The following is a 23,404-nucleotide window of genomic DNA, read 5'->3' as shown; positions in this document are numbered from 1 at the left end:
TCGGTGAAGCATCCAACTTCGGCTCAGGTCATGATCTCGCAGGTTGTGAGTTCGAGCCCCACATCGGGCTCTGTGCTGACAGCTCAGAGCCTGGAGCCTGCTTCAGAGTCTGTGTCTCCCCCTTTCTCTGCCCCTCCCATGCTCATGCTCTTTCTCTGTCTCTCAATAATAAATAAACGCTGAAAAGAATATTTTAAATACTTTTAAGGAAGTAAGGAAGAGATGAACTAATTACCTATAGCTGATTGTCTTACCAGAAAAGCCAAGAGGATCAAATGAAATACTATAAGAATTCCTGACGTTTCAGTGGGCTAACCAGATCCAAAATAAGTATTTATTTTTAATTTTTTAAAAGTTTTTATTTTTGGGGCGCCTGAGTGGCGCAGTCGGTTAAGCGTCCGACTTCAGCCAGGTCACGATCTCACGGTCCGGGAGTTCGAGCCCCGCGTCAGGCTCTGGGCTGATGGCTCAGAGCCTGGAGCCTGTTTCCGATTCTGTGTCTCCCTCTCTCTCTGCCCCTCCCCCGTTCATGCTCTGTCTCTCTCTGTCGCAAAAATAAATAAATGTTGAAAAAAAATTAAAAAAAAAAGTTTTTATTTTTATTTCAAATGTTTGAGAGAGAGCGAGCGAGCACAGGGGAGGGGCAGAGAGAATCCCAAGCAGGCTCCACATGAGCTCACATGGGGCTCCATCTCACGAACCATGAAATCAGGACCTGAGTTGAAATCAAGGGTCAGACCCTTAACAGAGCCTCTCAGGTGCCCCCAGAGTTTGTTTATTTAAGTAATATGCTGGTGCCCCCAACATAAGTCTTAAAAAAAATCAACCACAATAACGAATTATAAGGAATTTAAGCGGGGGGCGGGGTAGAGATTACATTTCAAATAGCAATAATTTGTTAAAGGTTAGAAGTTATGTGAAGAAAACTACAGGAGTACTTTGACAACAATACTAATAATTAAAAAAAACATTTTATTTAAAAAAAAATTTTTTTTAACGTTTATTTATTTTTGAGACAGAGAGAGACAGAGCATGAACGGGGGAGGGGCAGAGAGAGAGGGAGACACAGAATCGGAAACAGGCTCCAGGCTCCGAGCAGTCAGCACAGAGCCCGACGCGGGGCTCGAACTCACATACCACAAGATCGTGACCTGAGCCGAAGTCGGATGCTTAACCGACTGAGCCACCCAGGCGCCCCTAAAAAAAACATTTTAAATGCCATATTGTCACGCAGCAGGGCTCCAACTATCAGCTTCCTTCCTGGTGGGGTGGGAATAAACATCACTGTTTTCCACAGGCAGTTAATGAGATGTTAAGGCATTTAACAAAGGGCCAGGAGCCTTTATTTATTCAAAATAAATATTTATTGAGCATCTATTATATTGCAGGTACCTTAGGATGCTGGGGCTACAGCACTAATCAAAGTAGATACAAATCCTTTCCCTTATGGAGTTGACAGGCTAGTGGTGAAGCAGATAACCGACCAAATAAATACATACCATATATATATATGTGTGTGTGTGTGTATATATATATATATATGAAAAATATATTCATATATATGAAAAAAGTATATTCATATATATTCATATATATTTCATATATATTTCATATATATTTCATATATATTCATATATATTCATATATATGAAATATATATTCATATATATGAAAAAATATATTCATATACATATATATTCATATATATGAAAAATATATATTCATATACATATATGAAAAAATATATATGAAAATATATATAAATATATATTTATATATAAATAAATATAAATCTATAATAAATATATAAATATATATTAGTAAATATAATAAATATATAAATATATATTAATATATTATAAATATATATTATATAAATATAAATATATATTTATATAAATATATATAAATATAAATAAATATATATATAAAATTCTCTTGCTGGAAGCCGAGCTATCCCTGCCTGAGTGGCAAGGCCTGGGCTGTGGACGGATTGGTGACTGCAGGGCGGCCTGCCGACAGTGAAGCTTCTTGTCCTCCCGCTTTTAGGTAATTTGGCCTTATTAAAGTACCTGGGGTATTGTCTGTTGGGGAATTGCCCTCGGCAGGCCCCCTGGGAAAAGAACCATTAGGGAAGAAGAAGATAAGGCTCCAAGAAATTGTGCGGCCTTACGGTTAGCCCTTGCCACCCCCTATGGAGACTTCTCTACTTACAGGAAGGATAGCCTCATGCATTTGCCAGCAAAGGAGGCCAATAAAGGAGAGACATATGGATCTGAAAGCCCCACTCCGGTAACTAAGGAGTGTATCTCTGGGCACAGGTGACTTCAACCCCTAGGCCCACCTGGCCTCCCGGAGGCATTCCAGATGATGAGTGAACCTAGTCGGTTAAGCTGCAGAATGGTTCATTGGTTCCTAGGTGCATTGCCTCTCTGAGAATGTATAAGGCCCTCTTGGCCCCCTCCTGGCACCTCGGACCGAGGCGAACACTTTTGTTCTTCAAAACCACGAATGGTTCAGGGAAACAACCAAGAGGTCATGTCCCTGTAACTGTTCCACTTGAGGGGTTGAGAGGTAAATGACCTTTCATGAAAACAGCAAAGCAACTACTTTATAGATAAGCATAGATACATAATAAAAACAATGAAAGAAATTAATAAGCAAAGGGCAGGAGGGGACGTTATGAGAAAACAATCATGGTATTCCTTATTGGATGAGGACACAAAGGAACAATTTGAGAATTGGGTAATGCCAGAAAACGTAGATGACGTATGCTACAAGGAGATCACTAGCAAATATAATGCCACGTTTGCTACAATCAATCGGCCAGTTCAACACACTGTTGTTGTCTGTGTCCATTTTTATTTTTTTGTTTTTATGTTAGTTTTTTATTTTAGTCTTGTTTTATTTTCACTTTTTCGCCGACGCCGTTCATCCTTCGGGAACCCCTGGACCTGCTGGAGCTCTCCAGCATTTTCTAGAGAAAAATGATGAGAAGGGAGGCAGGGAGTACGTGGGGGAGTGAAGGGTTTGTAAGTTTACAATGGTTGGTGGGGGGATGCTTCTTGAGGAGGTGACATCTGCCTAAAGACCAGATGGCAAGAATCCAGTGGAATGGGCAAAGGAAGAGCCTGCCAGCCAGCATGAACAGCATATGCAAAAGTCCTGGGGTGGGAGCCTGCCAGAGCTGCTGGTGAAGATGGAAAGGCCAGCGTGGCTGGAGCTGAGAGAGAAAAACGGCCAGAAGATGAAGGCCAAAACAGATCAGGAGGGGGAGGGTACGATCCTTAAAGTCTCACAGGCAGGGAAAGACCTCCATTTAAAAAACAAAAGGACTCTTGCTGTTTTACTAGAATGAGCTACAAGAACATATCAACATATCAGATTCTTGACGGACTCGCCAGGAGCTCCCTGGACTGTGTAACGAACGGGTTTGTAGCCACCATCTTTGGGCTTGAGGACCAAGAAGAGACGGTGCGCACCAAGCATCTGACTAAGCAGCCGTCCCAGAAGGGGACGTCCCAGGAGGGGACGTCCCCGGAGGAGTTTCATGGGGATTCCGTTTTCACGGCCGCTCCGGGGCGTCCAGCCGGTCCCAGGCCAGCTTTTCCCAAGTCGGCCACTGCCCACGTATCGCAGCCGTGACCTGACCGTGCGGGTCCCGCTCCCCGTCTCGGCGCCGCGCAGAAACGGGGACACAGACAGTCGCGGCCCCCGCGGGTACCCCAACCTGACACGGCTCGCGGTAATCCCCACACTCGCCTCCGGGTGGAGCTGAAGCCCCGCCTAATCGCCGCCCGTGCCGCTGGGGCTTCTGGGAATTGTAGTCCCGGCTCGCCGAGCCCAAACGCACTTCCGGGTTTGGCCAGAAACGCAGCCATTGTCCCGCGCGCGGATGCCTGCTGTCGCCACGCACCTGGGCTCGGAGGTCAGCCGAGTGGCCCTGCGGATGCCGAGTAGGGGAGGGGGCCGAACTAACTGAACCCGAGTCTGTCGTGCTGCAGAATCGGCGCAGGGGGTTGCTTAACCCGACTCCGTCCCGCTGCAGAGCCGTGCCGGGCCCTGAAGCTGGGACAGGCCAGTCCTGGGCCGCGAGCCCGTGGACGCCCAGGTCGGTGAGGGGCGGGGCAGCGCTGGAGGTCCCGTGCGCGCATGCGCAGGGTGTAGGCGGGAAGGTGGGTTTGGGGGTGTGGGTGGGCGACCTAGGACCTGAGCGTGCGGCGCTTCTGCGGGGTCGCGAAGTAGGTAGGGATCCTGGTGCAGCTGCAGATTCGGGAGTGCGCGAGTGCTTGATAGGGTGGTGCTCTTGTCCCAAGGCTGAGAACGCCCAGGTTGGTGAAGACAGGCCATATGCGGGGATGTGGGACGATCCTGAGAACCCCGCTTCCCCTCCTCCAGTGCTAGGCTGGTTTAGTGCAGGATCTGAGGACTGAAGACTGGGTTGAGAGAGTACTCAATTGCAGATTTGCAGGAGAGAGGCTCTGCCCCTATTCCTGTATTTTCAGCAGGCGTTTGAATAGGAAGCAGGACGTGGGAGGTGAGGTTCTGGGCAGTTGGCTTGGGGACCTGGGGCGCCCCCGGTAGTGGAGAGACCAGGTTTGAGTTGCAGATTCTTGCTCCAGAAGAACCAATGCTACCTGAGCGAACTCTCTGAGAATCCCTGATGGACTACAGATTCCTAGGTTGCTAGAGGAGCCAGGGCCTGGAGGCAGTTTCTAGGCAGGGCGCTCCCTGCTCAGGCTGGGCGTGTTGATTGGGAAGCAGGAATTTGGACTGGTGATCCTGGGACCCCCGTAGGGTAGTGCAGGGCCTTAGGACATTCAAGTTGGGTGCAGACTTTGGGTTGGAGGTACAGAAGTGGAGTCCGGGAGGGTCAGAGCTGCAACAGCTGCGGTGAAATTGACAGCTATTTGGGAAGGACCCCGGATGCTGCCGGCACGTTTGGAAGTAGACAGCCCCAGGGCCTTTGCTTGGGGGCAACTCCACTTGCGGGCACGAGAATGCCCAGATTGGTAGAGGGACAGAGTCTGGGCTGTAGATTTGGACCTGGAAGGGGCTGTACTCTGTGGCATCTAGGGATCCACATTTGGGCTGCAGGAAGCCAAAAGGCTTGCTTCCCATGGGAGCTGCTCTGTCATGAGCTGGAGAACCATCCAGACTGGTGAGCGCCCAGGTCCTGGGGCGGACTCTGGAATTCTTTGCTCAAGCTACTGTTTGGGTGTTCTGATGTTTTGGTGGCAAGCAGGCCGTGGCGCAGGTGCCCCTAAGATCCTCACAGAGGCTTGTGGGTGCTTGAGGTAGCCCCGGCTATTGAGGTGCAGAGTGCGAGGTGCGGCTTCTCCTTTCAGGAGCAGGGATTGCACAAACCCACAGGCTGGGGGAGGGCCCAGGTCCGGGATGTGGATTCCGTGGGTATCCGCGGGGATGCCAGCAGGAGGAGGGAACCTAGGCGCGCGGCCCCGCCCAGTCGCTGCTGGAACCGCAGCCTCTGGTCTTGGGCAGAACGGGGAGGCATGGGCAGTCCTAGGACCCTGGTATTGCCTGAGGATGCCCAGGCGGGTGGAGGGAGCATTAGGGCTGCGCCATGGCCCCCTGCGCATACACGTGGGTATTTGGACGGGAAACGGGAGCCTGGAGGTGGGTATTAGAGGGTGCTGGGGTCTTTGTGCAGATGGCGCCCCAGTCACCCGTGGTGGTGCCCAGGTTGGCGGGAGGACAGGATCTCCCTAGGCTGCAGGTGACCGGGAAGATATTCGGACAGGAATCTGGGCAGGTGTGGCTCAAGCAGGGGCCTGTGGATGTTAGTGGAGGAGACGGTGTGTGGGCAAGTTCAGGATATGGCTGCATGGTGAACCCGCATTACACTGAGTGAGAATCCTGGGGGTCAAGGGTGTGGGTAAGAGGGAGAGATGGGGGGATAGGGTTGGCGAGATGGCGTGTGGGGGTGGGATTTGCCAGGGGGCTGTTCTAGTCTCACACCCAGAAACAATCGAGTTGGCAGGAAGACGGCTGAAGTCCACATTCTGGGCCTGGGAGGGGTTGGCACGAGCTGGTGTTGGTCAGGAAGCTCCCAGGCCTGGCTCTGTTGCTGATTCAGGCCGAGGGTACCCACGTTGATGGAGGGACCAAGTCTTAGCTACCCGTTCAGGGCTCAGGAGGGTTTGGGGCTGGGAATCGGGCAGGCGCTATTCTGGTAGCGGCCAGTGGACCCAGAACGGTGGAGGCACCGAGTCCTAGGTGCAGCCCAGCTCTGCGCCTGTGCTTGGCTGTTTGAGCAGAAAGTGGGAGGCAGGGCACGACAGGTTGCTGGAGGGTCAGGCCTAGTTAATGGAAGGGGAGGATTCTGGGAGGGGTGGGACATTTAGTTGGGAGTGTGGTTCCGGGTCATCAATCCCAGAAGCCCTACTCCTTGCTCCAGGAAGAGATGCTGCTGGTTTAGGGCCGCAGATTCACGTCTCGGGGGAGGGAGTGCTCACTAGCTGGTCCTCGACGTGCTGGGCGTCTGTGAGGCTCCCAGAAACCCAGTGGGGCAGGGAGGGACCGATTTGTACTGCAGATGTTGGTGGTGGGCAGGAGGCCGTGTTGGGGCCTGACTTACAGGCAGGAGGTCTGGGGGCCTGTGATAGTGGAGGAATCAGGTTGGAGCTGCAGAGTCTTGGCCTGGGAGAGGCGTGCGCAGCTTTTCAGGCAGAAACCTCTAGAGGCGCGCTTGTCGTGGGGAGTGCGTCCTGGCAGCGGAGGCTAATCCTGGGGGGCGGGGCGGGGGGGGAGGAGGGGACCTACGCAAGGATGCTCTGCTCAGGGCTTTTGCACCATTGCAGCTCAGGCCCTCAGGCCCCTGCCTGTGCCTGAAGGAGAGCATGGAAGAGCGGGATGAGAAGCCCCCAGGGCCCCTGAAGACCGGTGCGCAGGTGAGTGGGACTTCCCCTTCCTCCAGGAGACCCACAGCTTGCTCGCACCCAGGCCCCACAGCCGGACCCTCTAGGCTCCGGAGGCTGTCCTCGTTCCCTTTGCGGTGTCCTGGGAGCTCTTGGTCTCCCCTGACCTTATCCTCTATACGTTCTTGGAGGCTCCCTGCATTTCCTCCCTATTTAAAAAAAAAAAAAAAAAATTTTTTTTTTAATTTTTAATTCATTTTTGAGAGAGAGAGAGAGAGACGGAGATGGAGCGCGAACGAGGGGGAGGAGGGGCAGAGAGAGAGGGAGACCCAGGATCCGAAGCGGGCTCCAGGCTCCGAGCTGCCAGCACAGATCCCGACGCGGGGCTCGAACCCACCAACCGTGAGATCACAGCCTGAGCTGAAGTCGGACGCTTAACCCACTGAGCCACCCGGGCGCCCCCACCTCCCCGCTCTTTGAACCCAGAGAACTCTTTCTGGGAGGAATTTGGCATCTTGGTATCAAAGGCCTTTGCTTGGGAATGAAAAATTGGGAAGAATGTGTGAGAGGGGGCCACGCAAGGGGAGCATTAAAGTTACGGTAAAGCCGTGAAACGGAATATACTGTGGCCATTGATGGGACGATACACGCGTCCCAACATACAAAGATATGTGGGATCTGTGTTCAGTAAATGGCATTTAGAAATGATCGTCTTTTTTAAAAAAGATACGGTGTGTATTATAGGAAATGTGTTAGAAGGTTATAAACACGTCAGTTAACAGAGAGTGTCAGTTACACTCCGAGGGACCTTATGTATTCATTTACTTACCTATATTTTTCTACTTTTGTGCAGCAAATTTTAAAGTTAAGAAATCAACGATCGAAAACATTTTCCTACAGTAAATGTTCTTCGAAAACATTTGATTTCTTGAAAAGTGTTAGAATTTCGCCTCCCCCTTCCTAAACAGTTCATTCCTGAAGCCATGAGATGGGGCCGAGCTGGGTAGACGTCTGTGGTGGAGGGAGGGAGGGCTCCCTCCTGTGAGGTGTCACAACCTGACTGGGGTGAGGAGGGTGTCCACGTGTGGGGACATCGTGACCAAACAGGGTGAAAAAGGTGGCACGGAGAATCAGAGCCCAAGTGGGGTGAGGTACATGTCCATCTGGGGGAGGAAGATATTTGCGGTGATGGGCCCAGGGCAGGTGAGAAGGGCCTCCGTAGAGGGGATGCCTCAGTGTGGACAGCCCGAGTGCAGTGAGGGCGTCCATGCCAAGGGTGGTCCAGCATGGATGGGGTGTCAGCCAAGGCAGGGTGAGAAGTGCGTCCATGTTGGGGTTGGGGACACATCCCAGTGTGTCACAGCCTGAGAAGATTGAGGTTCTCTGTGCACGGGGGGGAGGGGGGAGCCCAGGGTGGGGTATCAGAGCGAAGGCAGGAAGTCAAGGGCATCTACATGGAGTCCAAGTCCAAGTGGGATGAGGCCACCTGCAGAGTCTGAGCCCAAGGAGGGTCGAGAGAGCCCCCGTGTCAGAGTCTAGGAGGGCCAAGGAGCGTCCGTGCGGGAGAAGGAGCAGCTGTGGAAATGGGAGATTAGTCACCCACGGGGGCGCTGATCAGATGAGTAAACCTAATAAGGCTCCTGGGAGCCAGTGTTCTCACAATCAGATGTGGTAAGAGAGAGAACACTGGAGTAAACCTTAGTGATCGGTGGGAGTTGTAGGTAGCGACGAGACTTGGGGTTTTCAGTATATGTAGGTGTAGAAGTACGTGGAGATGTATGGATGTCTCAATGGGGTGTGTGTGTGTGTGTGTGTGTGTGTGTGTGTGTGTGTGGAGAGAGACATACACATGTGTTTTCCTAGTTCTGTCCACTGTGAGGGCCCGGGAGCAGTGACAATCTGGTACCAGTTTGCACATCTGGTGCCCAGATTTCCACCCCATGCCCCAGAACTTACGGGTTTACTGTTCACAGATATTTAATGTTCCATGTTTTGCTGTTACGAATAGCACTGCTGTAAATGTCTTTGTATCTGGTTCCCTGTACAGTTGACCTCGAACGATGCAGGATTTAGGGACACCAACCCCCGGCAGAGTGGAGAATCCATAGTTAAGTTTGACTTCCCCAAACTTAACTGCTGGGGCGCGGGGTTGGGGGGGTGGGCTCAGTCAGTTAAGCGTATGACTCTTGATCTTGGCTCAGGTCATGATCTCACGGTTCGAGAGATCGAGCCCCGTGTTGGGTTCCACACTGACAGTGCGGAGCCTGCTTGGGGTTCTCTCCCTCTCTCTCTCTCTCTCTCTCTCTCTCAAAATAAAGAAATAAAACTTACAAAAAAACAAAACAAACATAACTGCTAATAGCCTGACAACAGTTGATCAGAAGCCTGACAACATCAACAGTCAATGCATATTTTGTGTATGTATTATGTGCACTGTATTCTTTAAAAAAAATTTTGTTTTTTACATTTATTTATTTTTGAGAGACAGAGCACAAGTGGGGGAGAGGAAGAGAGAGAAAGAGACACAGAATCCGAAGCAGGCTCCAGGCTCTGAGCTGTCAGCACAGAGCCCCACGTGGGGCTCGAACCCACAAACTGTGAGATCATGACCTAAGCCGAAGTCGGACGCTCAACCGACTGAGCCACCCAGGCACCCCTGCACTGTATTTTTTTAAAAAATTTTTTTTAACGTTTATTCATTTTTTTTCAATTTTTATTTCATTTATTAATTCCAGTATAGCTAACATAGAGTGTTATATTAGTTTCAGGTGTACAATATAGTGATTCAATAATTTTATACATTACTCAGTGCTCATCTGAATAAATATACTCTTTAATTCCCATCACCTATTTTACCCATCCCCCCACTCACATCCCCTCTGGTAACTGTCCGTTCTCTACAGTTAAGAGTCTGTTTTTTTCTCTCTCTTTTTATCTTTGTGCATTTTGTTTCTTTTTTTTTTAATTTCATTTTTTGTTTTTTTAAAATTTACATCCAAGTTAGTTAGCATCTAGTGCAACAATGATTTCGGGAGCAGGTTCCTTAGTGCCCCTTCCCCATTTAGCCCATCCCCCCTCCCACACCCCTTCCAGTAACCCTCTGTTTGTTCTCCATATTTAAGAGTCTCTTATGTTTTGTCCCCCTCCCTGTTTCAAATTCTTTTTGCTTCCCTTCCCTTATGTTCATCTGTTCTGTCTCTTAAAGTCCTCATATGAGTGAAGTCATGATATTTGTCTTTCTCTGACTGATTTCGCTTAGCACGATACCCTCTAGTTCCATCCACGTAGTTGTAAATGGCAAGATTTCATTCTTTTTGATTGCCGGGTAACACTCCATCGTATATATATACCACATCTTTATCCATTCATCCATCAATGGACATTTGGGCTCTTTTCATAGTTTGGCTACTGTCGATAGTGCTGCTATAAACACGGGGGTGCATGTGTCCCTTCGAAACAGAACACCTGTATCCTGTGGATAAATGCCTAGTCGTGCAATTGCTGGGTCGTAGGGTAGTTCTATTTTTAGTTTTTTGAGGAACCTCCGTACTGTTTTCCAGAGTGGCTGCACCAGCTTGCATTCCCAACGTTTATTCATTTTTGAGAGGCAGAGACAGAGCGTAAGCGGGGGAGGGGCGGAGAGAGAATGGGAGACAAAGAATCCAAAGCAGGCTCCAGGCTCTGGGCTGTCAGCACAGAGCCTGACGCGGGGCTCGAACTCGTGAATGGCGAGATCATGACATGAGCCAAAGTCGGACGGACGCTCAACCGACTGAGCCACCCAGGCGCCCCTGTGCACTATATTCTTACAATAAAATAGAATAGGTTAAAGAAAATGTTATTAAGAAAATCATAAGGGAGAAAAAATGCATTTATGGTACTGTGCTGTATTTATTAAAAAGATCAACATGTTTATGGACCTGTGCAATTCAAACTGGTGTTGCTTAAGGGTCAGGTGTACCCATGGGCAAGAGTTTTAGAGGGAGTTATGCATTTAAATTTATATACATACATTCACACGTTATCAAAACTACAGGTAAAGCGTGCTTTGATTGTGACCACTGGTGTTCTACTCGGAGCTAGTGACTTTGGGTGTTTTTCTGAGAATCTTAATGGCCCTTTCGCTCTTCTATAACATACAACGGAAGTAGCAAGCTGCTCATTATAATTTTCACTTTCATCACATATTTATTGATTGCCCAACCAGCGGAAGGCCCTGCGTGAGGTGTTAGGGACAAAGATGACCTAGTTCTCGCAGACGGAAATACGCTTCTTGTATATTCCAAGGCTGCCTAGGAGAAGCAAAACCATCTTCCTTCTCGTATTAGCCATCCGTGACGTCATACCCCAAAACTTCGCAGCTTAGAGCAACAACCAGCGTTTATTACCGCACATAGTCTCTGGGGTCAGGGATCCGGGGGCAGCTGGTCTGGATGTTTCTGGTGCTCAGGGTCTCCGACAGGGTTGCAGTAAATTGTGGGCCCAGGCTGATGTGAAGGCTTGACTGGGTAGGAGGACCCCCTTGCCAGCTCGCTCGCTCGCTCCCGTGGCCGTCGACGAGAGGCCTCAGTTCCCCGCTACACAGACCTCTCTCCAGGGCCGCACACAACACAGCAGCTGGTTTCTTGTGGAGCAAGGGATCTAAGAAAGGGAGGGCAGAGGGACAGCACTTAATTGCACACAACCAAGGTGGAAGCCACGGTGTGTCTTATGTCATCTCAGAAGGGACACACCGTCACTTCTGTGGCTCCTCGGTCATGCAGACCCACCCTGGTACCGTGTGCAAGGGCTGCACAGGGTGTGAATTCCTGGAGGGCAGGGTCATCGAGGGCCATGTTGGACGCTGGCTAGCACACTTCTCAACTCTGAATGTCCTTTAGTAAATTAAAAAAAAAAATTTTTTTCTTTTTAACGTTTACTTATTTCTGAGAGAGAGACAGATGGAGCCTGAGCAGGGATGGAACAGAGAGAGAGAGGGAGACAGAATCCGAAGCAGGCTCCAGGCTCCGAGCTGTCAGCACAGAGCCCGATGTGGGGCTGGAACGCAGGGACCATGAGATCATGACCTGAGCCGAGGCCTCCCCCAGGCGCCCATCCTTTAGTACATTTTAATCATGATCAGAAGACGCACAAGAGCTGTTGGGCCTGACGGATGTCCATGAGAGCCTTGGCAGAGAGAGCAATCAAGGGAGCCCAAGTCTCGGTATGTGAGTCCCGCGGGCCACCCTGTCGGCCATCACCTGGGAGATTTCAACGACTTACACGTTGGAAGCGGCCGGGCCAGGGAAGATCCTGCCTGCCTTCAGCGGCTGAGACCAAAACCCTGCCAAGAGGGTGGCAGAGCCTTACCTATCCCGTCATCCTCAACATTCAGAGTGGATCTTAAGTGTTATCATCCAAAACAAAACAAACCCATAAGTGCGAGACGCTGGATGTGTTAATCAGCTTGACCGTGGTACTTCTTTCACAGCGCACACATCTATTCAAAAACATCACAGGGGCGCCCGGGAGGCTCAGTCGGTTGAGCGTCCGACTGCGGCTCAGGTCATGATCTCACAGTTCGTGGGTTTGAGCCTCCCCGTGCGTTGCCGCCCATTAGGAAGGCGGTTTCTCTCTGCAGCCACGTTTCCATGCTGCGCGAGTCAAAACTTGTGACTCCCGTGGGCTGTCTGTAGTTTTGAAGTTGTCATTTTGGCTTTGTGAGTGTGGCTTGTGTGTTTTCGTTCCTGGGCCCCTGGCGCTCTTCAGTGATGCCCACGCAGCCGTTGTAAGGCAGCCTAACCATCCTGGTGTTTGTCCTGGGCACTTGTGCAGGCGACTTAGCAGCCGAGCGTTCTCATGGGGCCTTCTTTACATGGATGTGGCTCCAGCGCTTAGAGGAGGGAAGGAGAGAGGGGGAGGAGGGGAGGCAGGGAGAGAGAGCACGGGCATATGGGTGCAGTGCTGCAGGAATGTTCTAGCAACTTAAACTCCCGCTGATGGTATATGACACTCTTGACTAGTGGGCCACCGGGGTGGGAGTCCTTACAACAGGCAGAAGAAATGCTCTGTGTGGTCAGGATTTTGGTTCCATACAGCGGTCTGAGCAAACAAGCAGATATAGAGGTATGGATAATGGGAGCCAGAGAAGGTACAGAAATGGGAAGCAGGAAGGGCTAGAATCACATGTGTTGCTGAATTGCAATGAGGGGCATCAGTGTGAATTTATAGCCTCTAATATATAGAGATAGGTAGTTATAGAAATAGAGACGTGATCCTCTCTGATTTAAAGAGGTGAGCATCTTTTTGTATAGTCACTGGCCATTATATTTCTTCATAGTTGAGTTGCACGTGCATTTTCCTTCGTCCCTTGTAGTGTTGAAGGTCCCTTTTTCTTACCGATCTAGAATAGGGCTTAATAAAAAAAAGTCAAAAAAATTTTTTAATGTTTATTTATTTTGGGGAGAGAGAGAGAGAGAGAGAGAGAGAGAGAGACAACCAGAGCATGAGCAGGGGCGGGGCCGAGAGGGAGGGAGACACAGAATCCGAAGCAGGCTCCAGGCTCTGAGCTGTCAGCACAGGGCCCAACGTGGGGCTTGAACTCACAGACTGTGAGATCATGACCTGAGCCAAAGTCAGATGCTTAACTGACTGAGCCACCCATGTGCCCCCCGCCCCCAAAATACTTTTTTTAAAGTAGGTTTCACGCCCAGCGTAGAGCCCAACGTGGGGCTTGAACTCACAACCCTGAGATCAAGAGTCAGATGCTTAACCGACTGGGCCACCCAGGCACCCCTAGAACAAATCTTAATAGTATAGATTCTTACTGATGGTGCCTTTGTTGGTGGCACTTTTTGCCAAACATTTTCTGAAGTTAATTTTGGAATCTTTATGATTCTTTGGTCGCCCTGTAGTCTGTTTTATTTGCTTACAACTCCGCGATCCAGGAGTTCCGACCACCTGGTTGAACAGTTCTTTTCTCGCACACGGTGCCTGGAATCACTCAGCTCCGTTGCGCTGGTACTTGGGCTGGCCTGGAAGACCGACAGAGATCTCACGCCTGTGTCTGGTGTCTCATTGCCCCTCCAGCTGTCCCCTGTCTCTCTCTCTCTCAAGCTTCCCAATGGGAGGGAGCAGACGTTTTGTAGGTGGGATGTGTGAACACAGGCGGTTTGTCGAATTCTAGCCTCCTCGCTGTGGCGGTTTCGAGCCATGACTTAGTTTCCTGGTTATTTTCCTTTTTCTCGTCTGTTTCCTGCTCAGGACTCTCTCCTTCCTCCAGAGAGTATCGTCAAGGTTGAGAAAGAAGATGCCGGGTCACTGGCCCTTCCATCCCCGGTGAGTTGGCCCTCTTTACCCTGGGAAATGTAGAAATGTGCATGTCTGCTGGGGGGCAGGGGCCAGGCTGAAGTGACCTGGGAGGTGAGCAGAACGGGAGGAAACAGATATGCAAGTGGGCATCGTTTACGAAAACTTGGTTAGTTACCATGTAAAAGATTGCAGAGAGTGATAGCTACAAGTTTGAGGCGGAGGGGCCCTTTTTTTATTATTTTTATTTAGAAAAAAAATTTTTTTTTTTTTTAAATTTTTTTTTTTTCAAAGTTTATTTATTTTTGGGACAGAGAGAGACAGAGCATGAACGGGGGAGGGGCAGAGAGAGAGGGAGACACAGAATCGGAAACAGGCTCCAGGCTCTGAGCCATCCGCCCAGAGCCCGACGCGGGGCTCGAACTCACGGACCGCGAGATCGTGACCTGGCTGAAGTCGGACGCTTAACCAACTGCGCCACCCAGGCGCCCCTAGAAAAAAATTTTTAAATGTTTATTTTTGAGAGAGAGAGAGAGAGAGAGAGACAGAGCAGGGGAAGGGCAGAGAGAGAGGGAGACACAGAATCTGAAGCAGGTTCCAGGCTCCAAGCTGTCAGCACAGGGCCCGATGCGGGGCTCAGACTCACAAGCCACGAGATCGTGACCTGAGCCAAAGTCGGATGCTTAATCGACTGAGCCCCCCAGGTGCCCCTCTCCCTTCATTTCTGGATCTGCCAGAAAGAGTCCAGTTTGATGTCACCTTTTTCTCTTTAAAGGATTAAAAAGATTTGACTCTGTTTACGTGGTTTCAGGGAAGGATTAAGTGGAGAAAAATAAGTTAATCAAGAGAGGGAGGAGATATAAACTGAAAAGCAGAGTCCCTGATTAGCACCGGAGAAATTCATTCAGAGCGTGTGTGAACGTGTCGGCTCTACAGAGGAGGAAGGACCCATTCAGGAAGAATGGGGCTGAGGGAATTCTTCGAAGGCTTGGGTTTTTCTCTGTGAGCAATCTGGTGGTTATCGGTGGGGCCTGAGGGTGGCACTTGGAATGGAGAGGTAGGTGCTTGACGTGAGTGGAGAAGGCTGAAAACAGTAGTGTTGTATTATGAGAGACAGGCAGCTCCAGGAGGTATAACAGGGTTGCTGGTCAGTCTGAAAGGATCATTATGAGGTAGAGACCATTAATAGTGTCCCATCCAGCTGCTTTTGTGAGTTCTCTTTCCCAGTGGCATTCCGGAACCTTCTTTCCGTTGGTCATACATTGACATTCAGATTCATTTTTGCAGCCAGGGTACATTCAGCCAAAGTCCCATAAGGCAAGATACTATTTGAAGGGGGATTTTTGAACATATCCAGTAGAAAGATTAAAAGGAATGCCCCGTGGACTCTACACTGAATAATTACGATGGAAAAGATAACAGGGGCACCGAATGGAAAGGAAAAGAATATAGACCAGCAGACAGTAATAGGGGATACTCGAATCGAGGAAGGGCCCCAGACTGTCAAAGCACAAGAAGAGAGAGGGAGAGATTGTGCGGAGTGTTGTAATCAGAGGTGGGCAGTTCCATGGGTGTGACTTGAGAGGGGGATTCCTGTGTGGGGATCTCAAGGTCTGGGGGCTCACGCTAAGAGTGGGGTGCCGAAGAGCAATTCTCAGGGCCGGGAGTTGGGCCAGCGCGAGGCATCAATGCCTGAGGGCACGTGTTAGGCAGAGTTGAGGCTGCATCCCAGCCACCGACTTCAAGCGTACGTGTTCGTTTCTCTACCCTTCTAGCTCTTCATCTGTAAAAATGGTGCTGCTACTGGTATTTTCTCACGGGGGCCTTGTGAGAATAGCTCACAGCCTGATGCCGCCCAGGAAGTGCGTCGTTGACGTCACTTAGTTTCATATGATTGTCAGGGACCTCTACAACCGGATGCTACAGACAGGGCAGGCTGAGACCATACAGGTTCTTGAAGTAGAGGGTAAATCCCAGGTATTGTAAGTCTTCGGTGGGTGGGGCTTGGTGTTCAAGGGGCTGGTAGGACCAAGGTCCAAGAAGTAAGGTAAATGGCGTGAGTTTCAGTGTAGCTGAGAGGACACGCACCCTCCCCCTTTGATGCTGAGCGAACCGGAGCCTGTGAGGTTTGCAGAGGAGGGGTCTTTGCGGGGGACGGGGTAAGTGTAGGTTTCCATTAACACAGGGATGTAGAGGGAATGTTTGGTAACGATGTTGAAGCTGTAGGATTTCATTATTACAGAAGTAGAGTTCCCAGGGGCACGGTTGAAGGGCTTAGGAAAGAATTTTGAGGAGTGGGAGGTTTGGGGCAGGTGAGAGGAAGGACAGAATAAGTGGGGATAAAGCCAGTATCCACACATCGAAAAGCTTTTCAAATGGGTGTGTGATGAGGGATACCCATTTGACTTAGTTGGTTGAGCGTTTTACTCCGGCTCAGGTCATGATCTCACGGTTCGTGAGTTTGAGCCCCGTGTCGGGCTCTGTGCTGACAGCTCAGAGCCTGGGACCTGCTTCGGATTCTGGGTCTCCCTCACTCTCTGCCCCTGCCCCACTCGTGCTCTGTCTCTCTCTCTCTCTCTCTCAGAAATAAATAAACGTTAAGAAAAAAAATTCAAATAGGTGTGCAATAGGCCTGATGAGATTCAGGTGTGAGAGAGAACTTAAACCAGAATTTGGCCCCAAAGTCAGATTATTTTGATCGATGATGAAGTCTGTTGAGACTACAGATTCACTCATTGAAATCATTTGCCGAGTATGTATTTCTTATCTACGGTACACCAATATGCTGAGCCGCTGGAGTTACAGTTGCAAACTATCAATACCTTGCCCCTGCCCTCACGGATTGCAGCCTAGTGACAAAGATGGCCGTCGCGCAAATGAGCAGACTCAACAGTGTGGGGAGTCTTAGGATAGAAACCCGTGGGACCTTCGGAACATATAGCCGGAGCTGGAGCGGGGGTAGCGGTGCTAATCTAATCCGGCATTATTTATTTGACATGTGAACAAGCTTGATATTAAAGGGACCTACATTGAAGAGTGAAGGGGAGTGTTTATAAAAAGGAAGTGAGGATTGGAGCTTGGAAACCAGTACCCAGAGAGCCATGTTCAACACAGGTGGCAGTGTGCAAATGATATTTCTGAACGCCGTTTTGGGTTAATTATGAACCCCTCTGAGATTTTGGTGAAACTTACAGGTCCTGACTGAGAAAAATGCAGGTGCAGCAGCATTTTGCGTGGAGTTTCACGGGCTTCCGGGGACCGTGTGTCCTATTCACGAACACAGTTTAAGGATACCAGGTCTATCTAGAAAGTCCTTTAGCGGCAAGTGGCGTTCCACTTTCCTGGGTTTTGCTGCCTTTGGCTAAATACAGATCACCCTCAGCACTTTATTGGATCAAAATTCCTGCCCGGTAGGCTTGGAAACGGGTCCTTTCTTGCTTAGAGGAGGCAGTCCAAGCCCCCCCCCCCCCCCCGTCCATGACAGTAACGACAGCACGTCTGTCTCTTAAAGGCTCTACGTTGCAGCTCTGAGTGTGGACAAAATAGAACTGTCATCGGAGGACTGAGAGCTCAGGGTAACAGTCACATTGGCTGTCACTTAATCTTTTTAGAGTTCTCAAACCTGATAACCTTAATAATTTTCCAGCCGTTTTCTTTTTTGTTCGGTAAACTGCTAATAGCTTTTCGTATATCGTCACAGTTAATTTACTGAACAACCCTATGAGTTGGGAATGATTAAACCTAATAAATAGAAGTGGGGTGGGGCACATGGGTGGGTCAGTCAGTCAAAAGTCCGACTCTTGATTTTGGCTCAGGTCATGATCCCAGGGTCATGGGATCCAGCCCTGCTTCAGGCTCCGTGCTGACAGTGCACAGCTTGAGGTTCTCTCTGTCCTTCTCTCTCTGCCCATCCCCCCCTCAAAATAAATAAGTAAACTTTAAAAAAAAATGGGATAAACTCAGCTTAGAAGGCAGATGGTCAGATTAGATATATATTTTTAAAATGCAGACCTGTGCTCTTAATAGATGAGAAAACCCATTTCTTCCAAATCTGGCCCACCGCCTGCTTTTGTAAGTAAAACTTTATTATAATACAGTCACGCCCATTTGTTTATATATTTTTTGTGCCTGCTTTCTTGCTGGAGGAGGGCCGAGTGGTTGTGATAAAGACTGTATGGCTTACAAAGCCTAAAATGTTTACTCTCTCACCTTTGACAGAAAAAGTATGCTGACTCTGTTTTGTTCCATTTGGGGAATTTGGAGAGAATTCGTTACTGGCAATTCTATATTCACCAGTGCAAAAATCAGAATAAGCATTTTGTTCAAGGTGAACAAGAGAGAAAACAATTTATATCTGTTTTTATCCTTTCCTCTTTGGGGTTGTATCAACAGATCCAGCATCCAAAACCCAAAGGGGTTTCCCTAAAAGGCACCTGTACACCTTGACTAGAATCCTTTGGACACTGACAGTCTCAGGACAATTTCCAGGCCATCAAGTTTTCCTTCTTCCCTTCGTCAATCTTTTCCTCCTTTATGAACATTGGAAGGAAATGATGCCCAGCTGAGCAGGAATGTGTGTCCTGTTTTAGGAAGGAGAGAGCTTCAAAATTGTGACTGTGGACTTCACTCAGAAGGAAGAAGGCACTTTGAACCCTGTTCAGAGGACCCTGGACAGAGATGTGAACCTAGAGAACCACAGGGACCTGGTCTCTTGGGGTAAGAATACAGTCCCCTGTAATGAAGTTTGTGTATTGAAATGATTTCCATTGATTGAGAACTATGGAGTTCGGAGGCCAGAATGATTTTGACCACACATAGACTGTGTTTGTGCTTTTTATTCCCCAGTGAAGATTCAATTTTAATGCATAGGGTAGCAAAGGTACAGCTTCTCAGGTTTGAGCTTGTTCAGTCTTCATGGTTCCTAAAGGCCAAAGACTGGGACCAAATTCTACAGTGATTTTCTTTTGTCCCCAGCCCCAAACACCCCAAATCCTGTTTAGTTCCCCATCCGCTTTTCAAACCAGATGCAGTCTCCTCATGGGAGCCAGGAGATGAATACAAACATTTCCTAACATACATATCCAGGTGAGAAACCGACACTTAGGAGTCAGTACATATATTGGAGATTTGTTTCAAAAATCCCCACCGGGCATGCCACATGTGTCTCCATTTCCCACTCCTATTAGACTGTATACATTGCCACTTTTTCCAGGAGTACTCTCTGTTGCTTGACCTAGTAACCACACGGGCTTCTGCTTCTGGGCTGATCTCCATTCTCTCTCACTTGGAACCCCAGGAATCCATCAGGCCGTAATAATTGCTTCTAAAGCATTTAGGGAACCTGGGATAACAGTGCTCTCACTCTTTGTTTTCTGATTCACAAAGTAGTTTGCCCATGTCCTACTGACACAGACTATTCTAGCACATTTCATGCCTCCAGCAGCGTAGATACTATCCTATACTTCAGTGAGCATGTGTCTAGCACTAAAGAGGGTAGAAAGGACTCTGTTTTTTTGCTAAGGTTTGCACAATTGTTTGTTATTTTGTAGGTTCTATATGGGTGATCTTACTTTGGAATATGGAGATATTTGGCATTTAAAATATTTTTTATTCAGCAACACTGGGATTAGTTTTTTGGGTTTTTTTTTAATGTTTATTTATGTTTGACACATAGCACAGGCAGAAGAGTGGAGAGAAGAGGCATAGAATCTGAAGCAGGCTCCAGACTCCAAACTGTCTGCACAGAACCCGATGCAGGGCTCAAACTCATGAACTGTGTGATTATGACCTGAGCCAAAGTCAGACGCTTAACCAACTGGGCCACCCAGGCGCCCCAGTGGTTTTATTGGGCTACTGGTAGTTCTCAATGGGCTGTGGTAGTTCTTTGCTTGCTGCTTCTTCCCACCCTTCTCTTTTCTTAATCCAGGTTATAGGTCCATAGCTGAAAACAAATCCACCTATATTTTGCATACTTTCTTGTCAGCTTTTTCCCAATATTCCAACTCTAACATTTTTTGGCTAGGATGTTTATTTTGCTCTCTTCTAGACTTGGCAACTGCACTTGGAAGAAGAGAATCAATATCAAAGCAGAACATTTTTGATGACGAACCATTCCACGGAGTGAAGTTAGAAAGGTTGACAAGAGATGATCCTTGGTTAGCTTCATGTGAAGAAGTTCGGGATTGTAAGGACCCGTTGGAGAAGCAACAGGAAAAACAAGAGAGACTTTTGAAAGAAATGGCCTTTACTCACAGGAAAGCTATTACTTATGAGAGAGTCTGTAAAAATGATGAACTTGAGGAGAAGAGTGGTCTGAATCCCAGTCTTCTTTCACCCCAGATGATATCCATAAGAAACCATTTTCATAAACATGCCTCACATGTAAAAAAATTGCATTATAATCCTATTGTTAACAGTCATCAGATGATTCATGACAGTGAGAAACTCTGTGACAGTAATGAATGTGGAAACCCCCACCAGAACATTCACCTTATTCAGTTTACAAGAACTCAAACAGAGGCTAAATCCTGTGGATTTAGTGACAGTATTCAATGTTTTAGCAATGATGTACCCTTAAATATACATGAGAAAATACATGCCAGAGGAAGATCCTTTGACTTTGAGGAATGTGGGCAAGTTTTGAACCACAGTATATCCCATAATGAACAACAGAGAGTCCCTGTTGAAGAGAGTCAATATAACTGTAGTAAAACCTCCCAGAGTTCATCCATTGCTCAAAACATGAGAAATTCTGAAGAGAAACCCTTTGAATGTAATCAGTGTGGGAAATCCTTCAGCTGGAGCTCTCATCTTGTTGCACATCAGAGAACTCACACAGGGGAGAAACCTTATGAATGTAACGAGTGTGGGAAATCCTTTAGCCGGAGCTCTCACCTTGTTTCTCACCAGAGAACTCATACTGGAGAGAAACCTTACAGATGTAATCAGTGTGGGAAGTCTTTTAGCCAGAGCTATGTTCTTGTTGTGCATCAGAGAACTCATACTGGAGAGAAGCCTTATGAATGCAATCAATGTGGAAAGTCCTTCAGGCAGAGCTACAAACTTATTGCACATCAAAGAACTCACACTGGAGAGAAGCCCTATGAATGCAGTCAGTGTGGGAAGTCGTTCATCCAGAGCTATAAACTTATTGCACATCAAAGAATTCATACTGGCGAGAAACCCTATGAATGCAATCAATGTGGAAAGTCCTTTAGTCAGAGTTACAAACTTGTTGCCCATCAGAGAACTCACACAGGAGAAAAACCCTTTGAATGTAATCAGTGTGGGAAATCCTTCAGCTGGAGCTCTCAGCTTGTTGCACATCAAAGAACTCACACTGGGGAGAAACCCTATGAATGTAATGAGTGTGGAAAATCTTTCAACCGCAGCTCTCACCTTGTCATGCATCAGAGAACTCATACTGGAGAAAAACCCTACGAATGTAATCAGTGTGGGAAGTCTTTTAGTCAGAGTTACGTTCTTGTTGTACATCAGAGAACTCATACTGGAGAAAAGCCCTATGAATGCAATCAGTGTGGGAAGTCCTTCAGGCAGAGTTCATGCCTTACTCAACATCAAAGAACTCATACTGGGGAGAAACCCTATGAATGTAATCAGTGTGGAAAAACATTCAGCTTGAGTGCTCGACTCATTGTACATCAAAGAACTCATACTGGAGAAAAGCCCTTTACGTGTAATCAGTGTGGGAAAGCTTTCATTAATAGTTCTAAACTTATTAGGCATCAGGCAACTCATACTGAGGAGAAACCCTATGAATGAATGTAACGAGTTTGGAAATCTTTTAGCCAGAGTATATTTCTTTTTCCTTTCCTTTTCCTTTGTCTTGCATTTCTTCCTCCCACCCTCTTTCTCTTCCTCTCTTTCTCTTTCTTTTCCTCTTTCTCTTCAATTTCTTCCTTCCTTCCTTCCTTCCTTCCTTCCTTCCTTCCTTCCTTCCTTCCTTCCTTCCTTCTTAGCTTGCAGTCAGCCTTCTGTCGTGTATCTGGAAATTCATTCTAGAGAAGAAAGAACAATGAATCATATATTTTACTTAGCAATTCCATATTAAAAATCAAACTTGGCATTTATGACACATTGTCACATAAGTAACAAATATTGGCACTTTTCCTTGCAGAAAGCACTCCAACTTGAATCTGAGAAAATTACCACTTGCTATGGAGTGATTGTGAGTGAAGTAGAGCTCTTTAACAATAAAGAGTAAATGAGAATGCACACACTGGTGGGCTTGTTGAGTAGATTGGAAAACTGCTATAGTATTAGAAGCTAGGCTGGAAAACGATATTTCAGTATCATTTTATGACACGATTTCCCCGGTAGCTACTTTGTAATCTATTTTATGCAGTGCTTTCTGTTATATGTGAAGATTTCTTTAAAAATAGGATATGGCTATGATATGAAGTGAAAAAAATGCAGGCCAAGAGAATCGAACATTAATTTCTAGAACCATTGTGATATTTGTGTATGGATCAGAATTGAAAGGGATTCTGGGTGTATCTGATTTTTAGGTTTATGCCTGGTTTTCTTCTTTTTTGGAATGTGTGCTATTTTACTATACTAAGTAATATGAGGAGTAAAAATTAAAAACAAAAAGTAAACCAAAGATTTCCATCTTTGACCATTTAGGAAAGACTAGGTGGCTAAATAGAGATCCCACAGGGTTCTGAGATTTCCATTTGGATTAGCTTGAGCAGGTCACTCCTTAGAACTTAGCTTCCCAGAGATTTTCCTCATTGAAAATTAAATGTTTCCCTGGCAATGGGATACTGGAAATTTAGGCCAGAAGGGGTTCTGTACGAGGGATGGAGAATACACAGGCTGTGCAAAGGGCATTTTAAAAAATATTTCCAAAGCAGTATAAAAGAGCTCTATTTTAAGGGTCCTACCTCTCCCCTCTCCCCCCGCCATGCAGTCTTGTCTTCTTTCCTCTGGGGTGTATTCCCTAATATGAAAATCTTATGAGTGGGAGGGCACTATTACGGCTAAGTGCTCATCACCTAAATTATGTTTGCAAGAGTGATTTTAGGCAAGATTTGTAGCTGTAGGTTGGATTGTAAGATGTGGTTCACATGTCTTTCTGGCCTTTGCCCCTAAATCTTGAATTCTACTCCTATGGATTATCATGGACCTGACACCTCTGATCCTAGAGAGTTAATAAAAAGTAAGCAGAGAGGGGCACCTGAGTGCTCAGTTAAGCATCGTTTGACTTTGGCCGGGTC

General features: G+C 47.6%; 1 protein-coding gene across 6 annotated transcripts; it reads left to right on the top strand.

Annotated features, from left to right (window-relative positions):
* The first annotated feature begins 3,851 nt into the window (after window positions 1–3,851).
* Window positions 3,852–22,400, top strand: ZNF180 (zinc finger protein 180). 6 transcript variants are annotated; one of them, XM_025914963.2, is made up of 5 exons: window positions 3,852–4,111; window positions 6,822–6,911; window positions 14,121–14,195; window positions 18,755–18,881; window positions 20,212–22,400. In XM_025914963.2, the coding sequence occupies exons 2-5, from the start codon at window positions 6,861–6,863 to the stop codon at window positions 21,945–21,947; spliced, it is 1,989 nt and encodes a 662-aa protein (XP_025770748.1). In that variant the 5' UTR covers window positions 3,852–4,111; window positions 6,822–6,860; the 3' UTR covers window positions 21,948–22,400. The 6 variants fall into 6 exon arrangements, with proteins under 6 accessions (XP_025770748.1, XP_086546159.1, XP_086546156.1 ...); XM_086690030.1 differs by having other exon boundaries at window positions 3,855–3,928; XM_086690031.1 differs by lacking the exon at window positions 3,852–4,111 and adding an exon at window positions 4,215–4,331.
* Window positions 22,401–23,404: the final 1,004 nt, after the last annotated feature.

This window comes from Puma concolor, chromosome E2 (genome assembly GCF_028749965.1).
Source record: "Puma concolor isolate L17-30 chromosome E2, mPumCon1.1.hap2, whole genome shotgun sequence".
NCBI classification, from domain to species: domain Eukaryota; kingdom Metazoa; phylum Chordata; class Mammalia; order Carnivora; family Felidae; genus Puma; species Puma concolor.
This window is presented reverse-complemented; position numbering and strand designations above follow the sequence as displayed.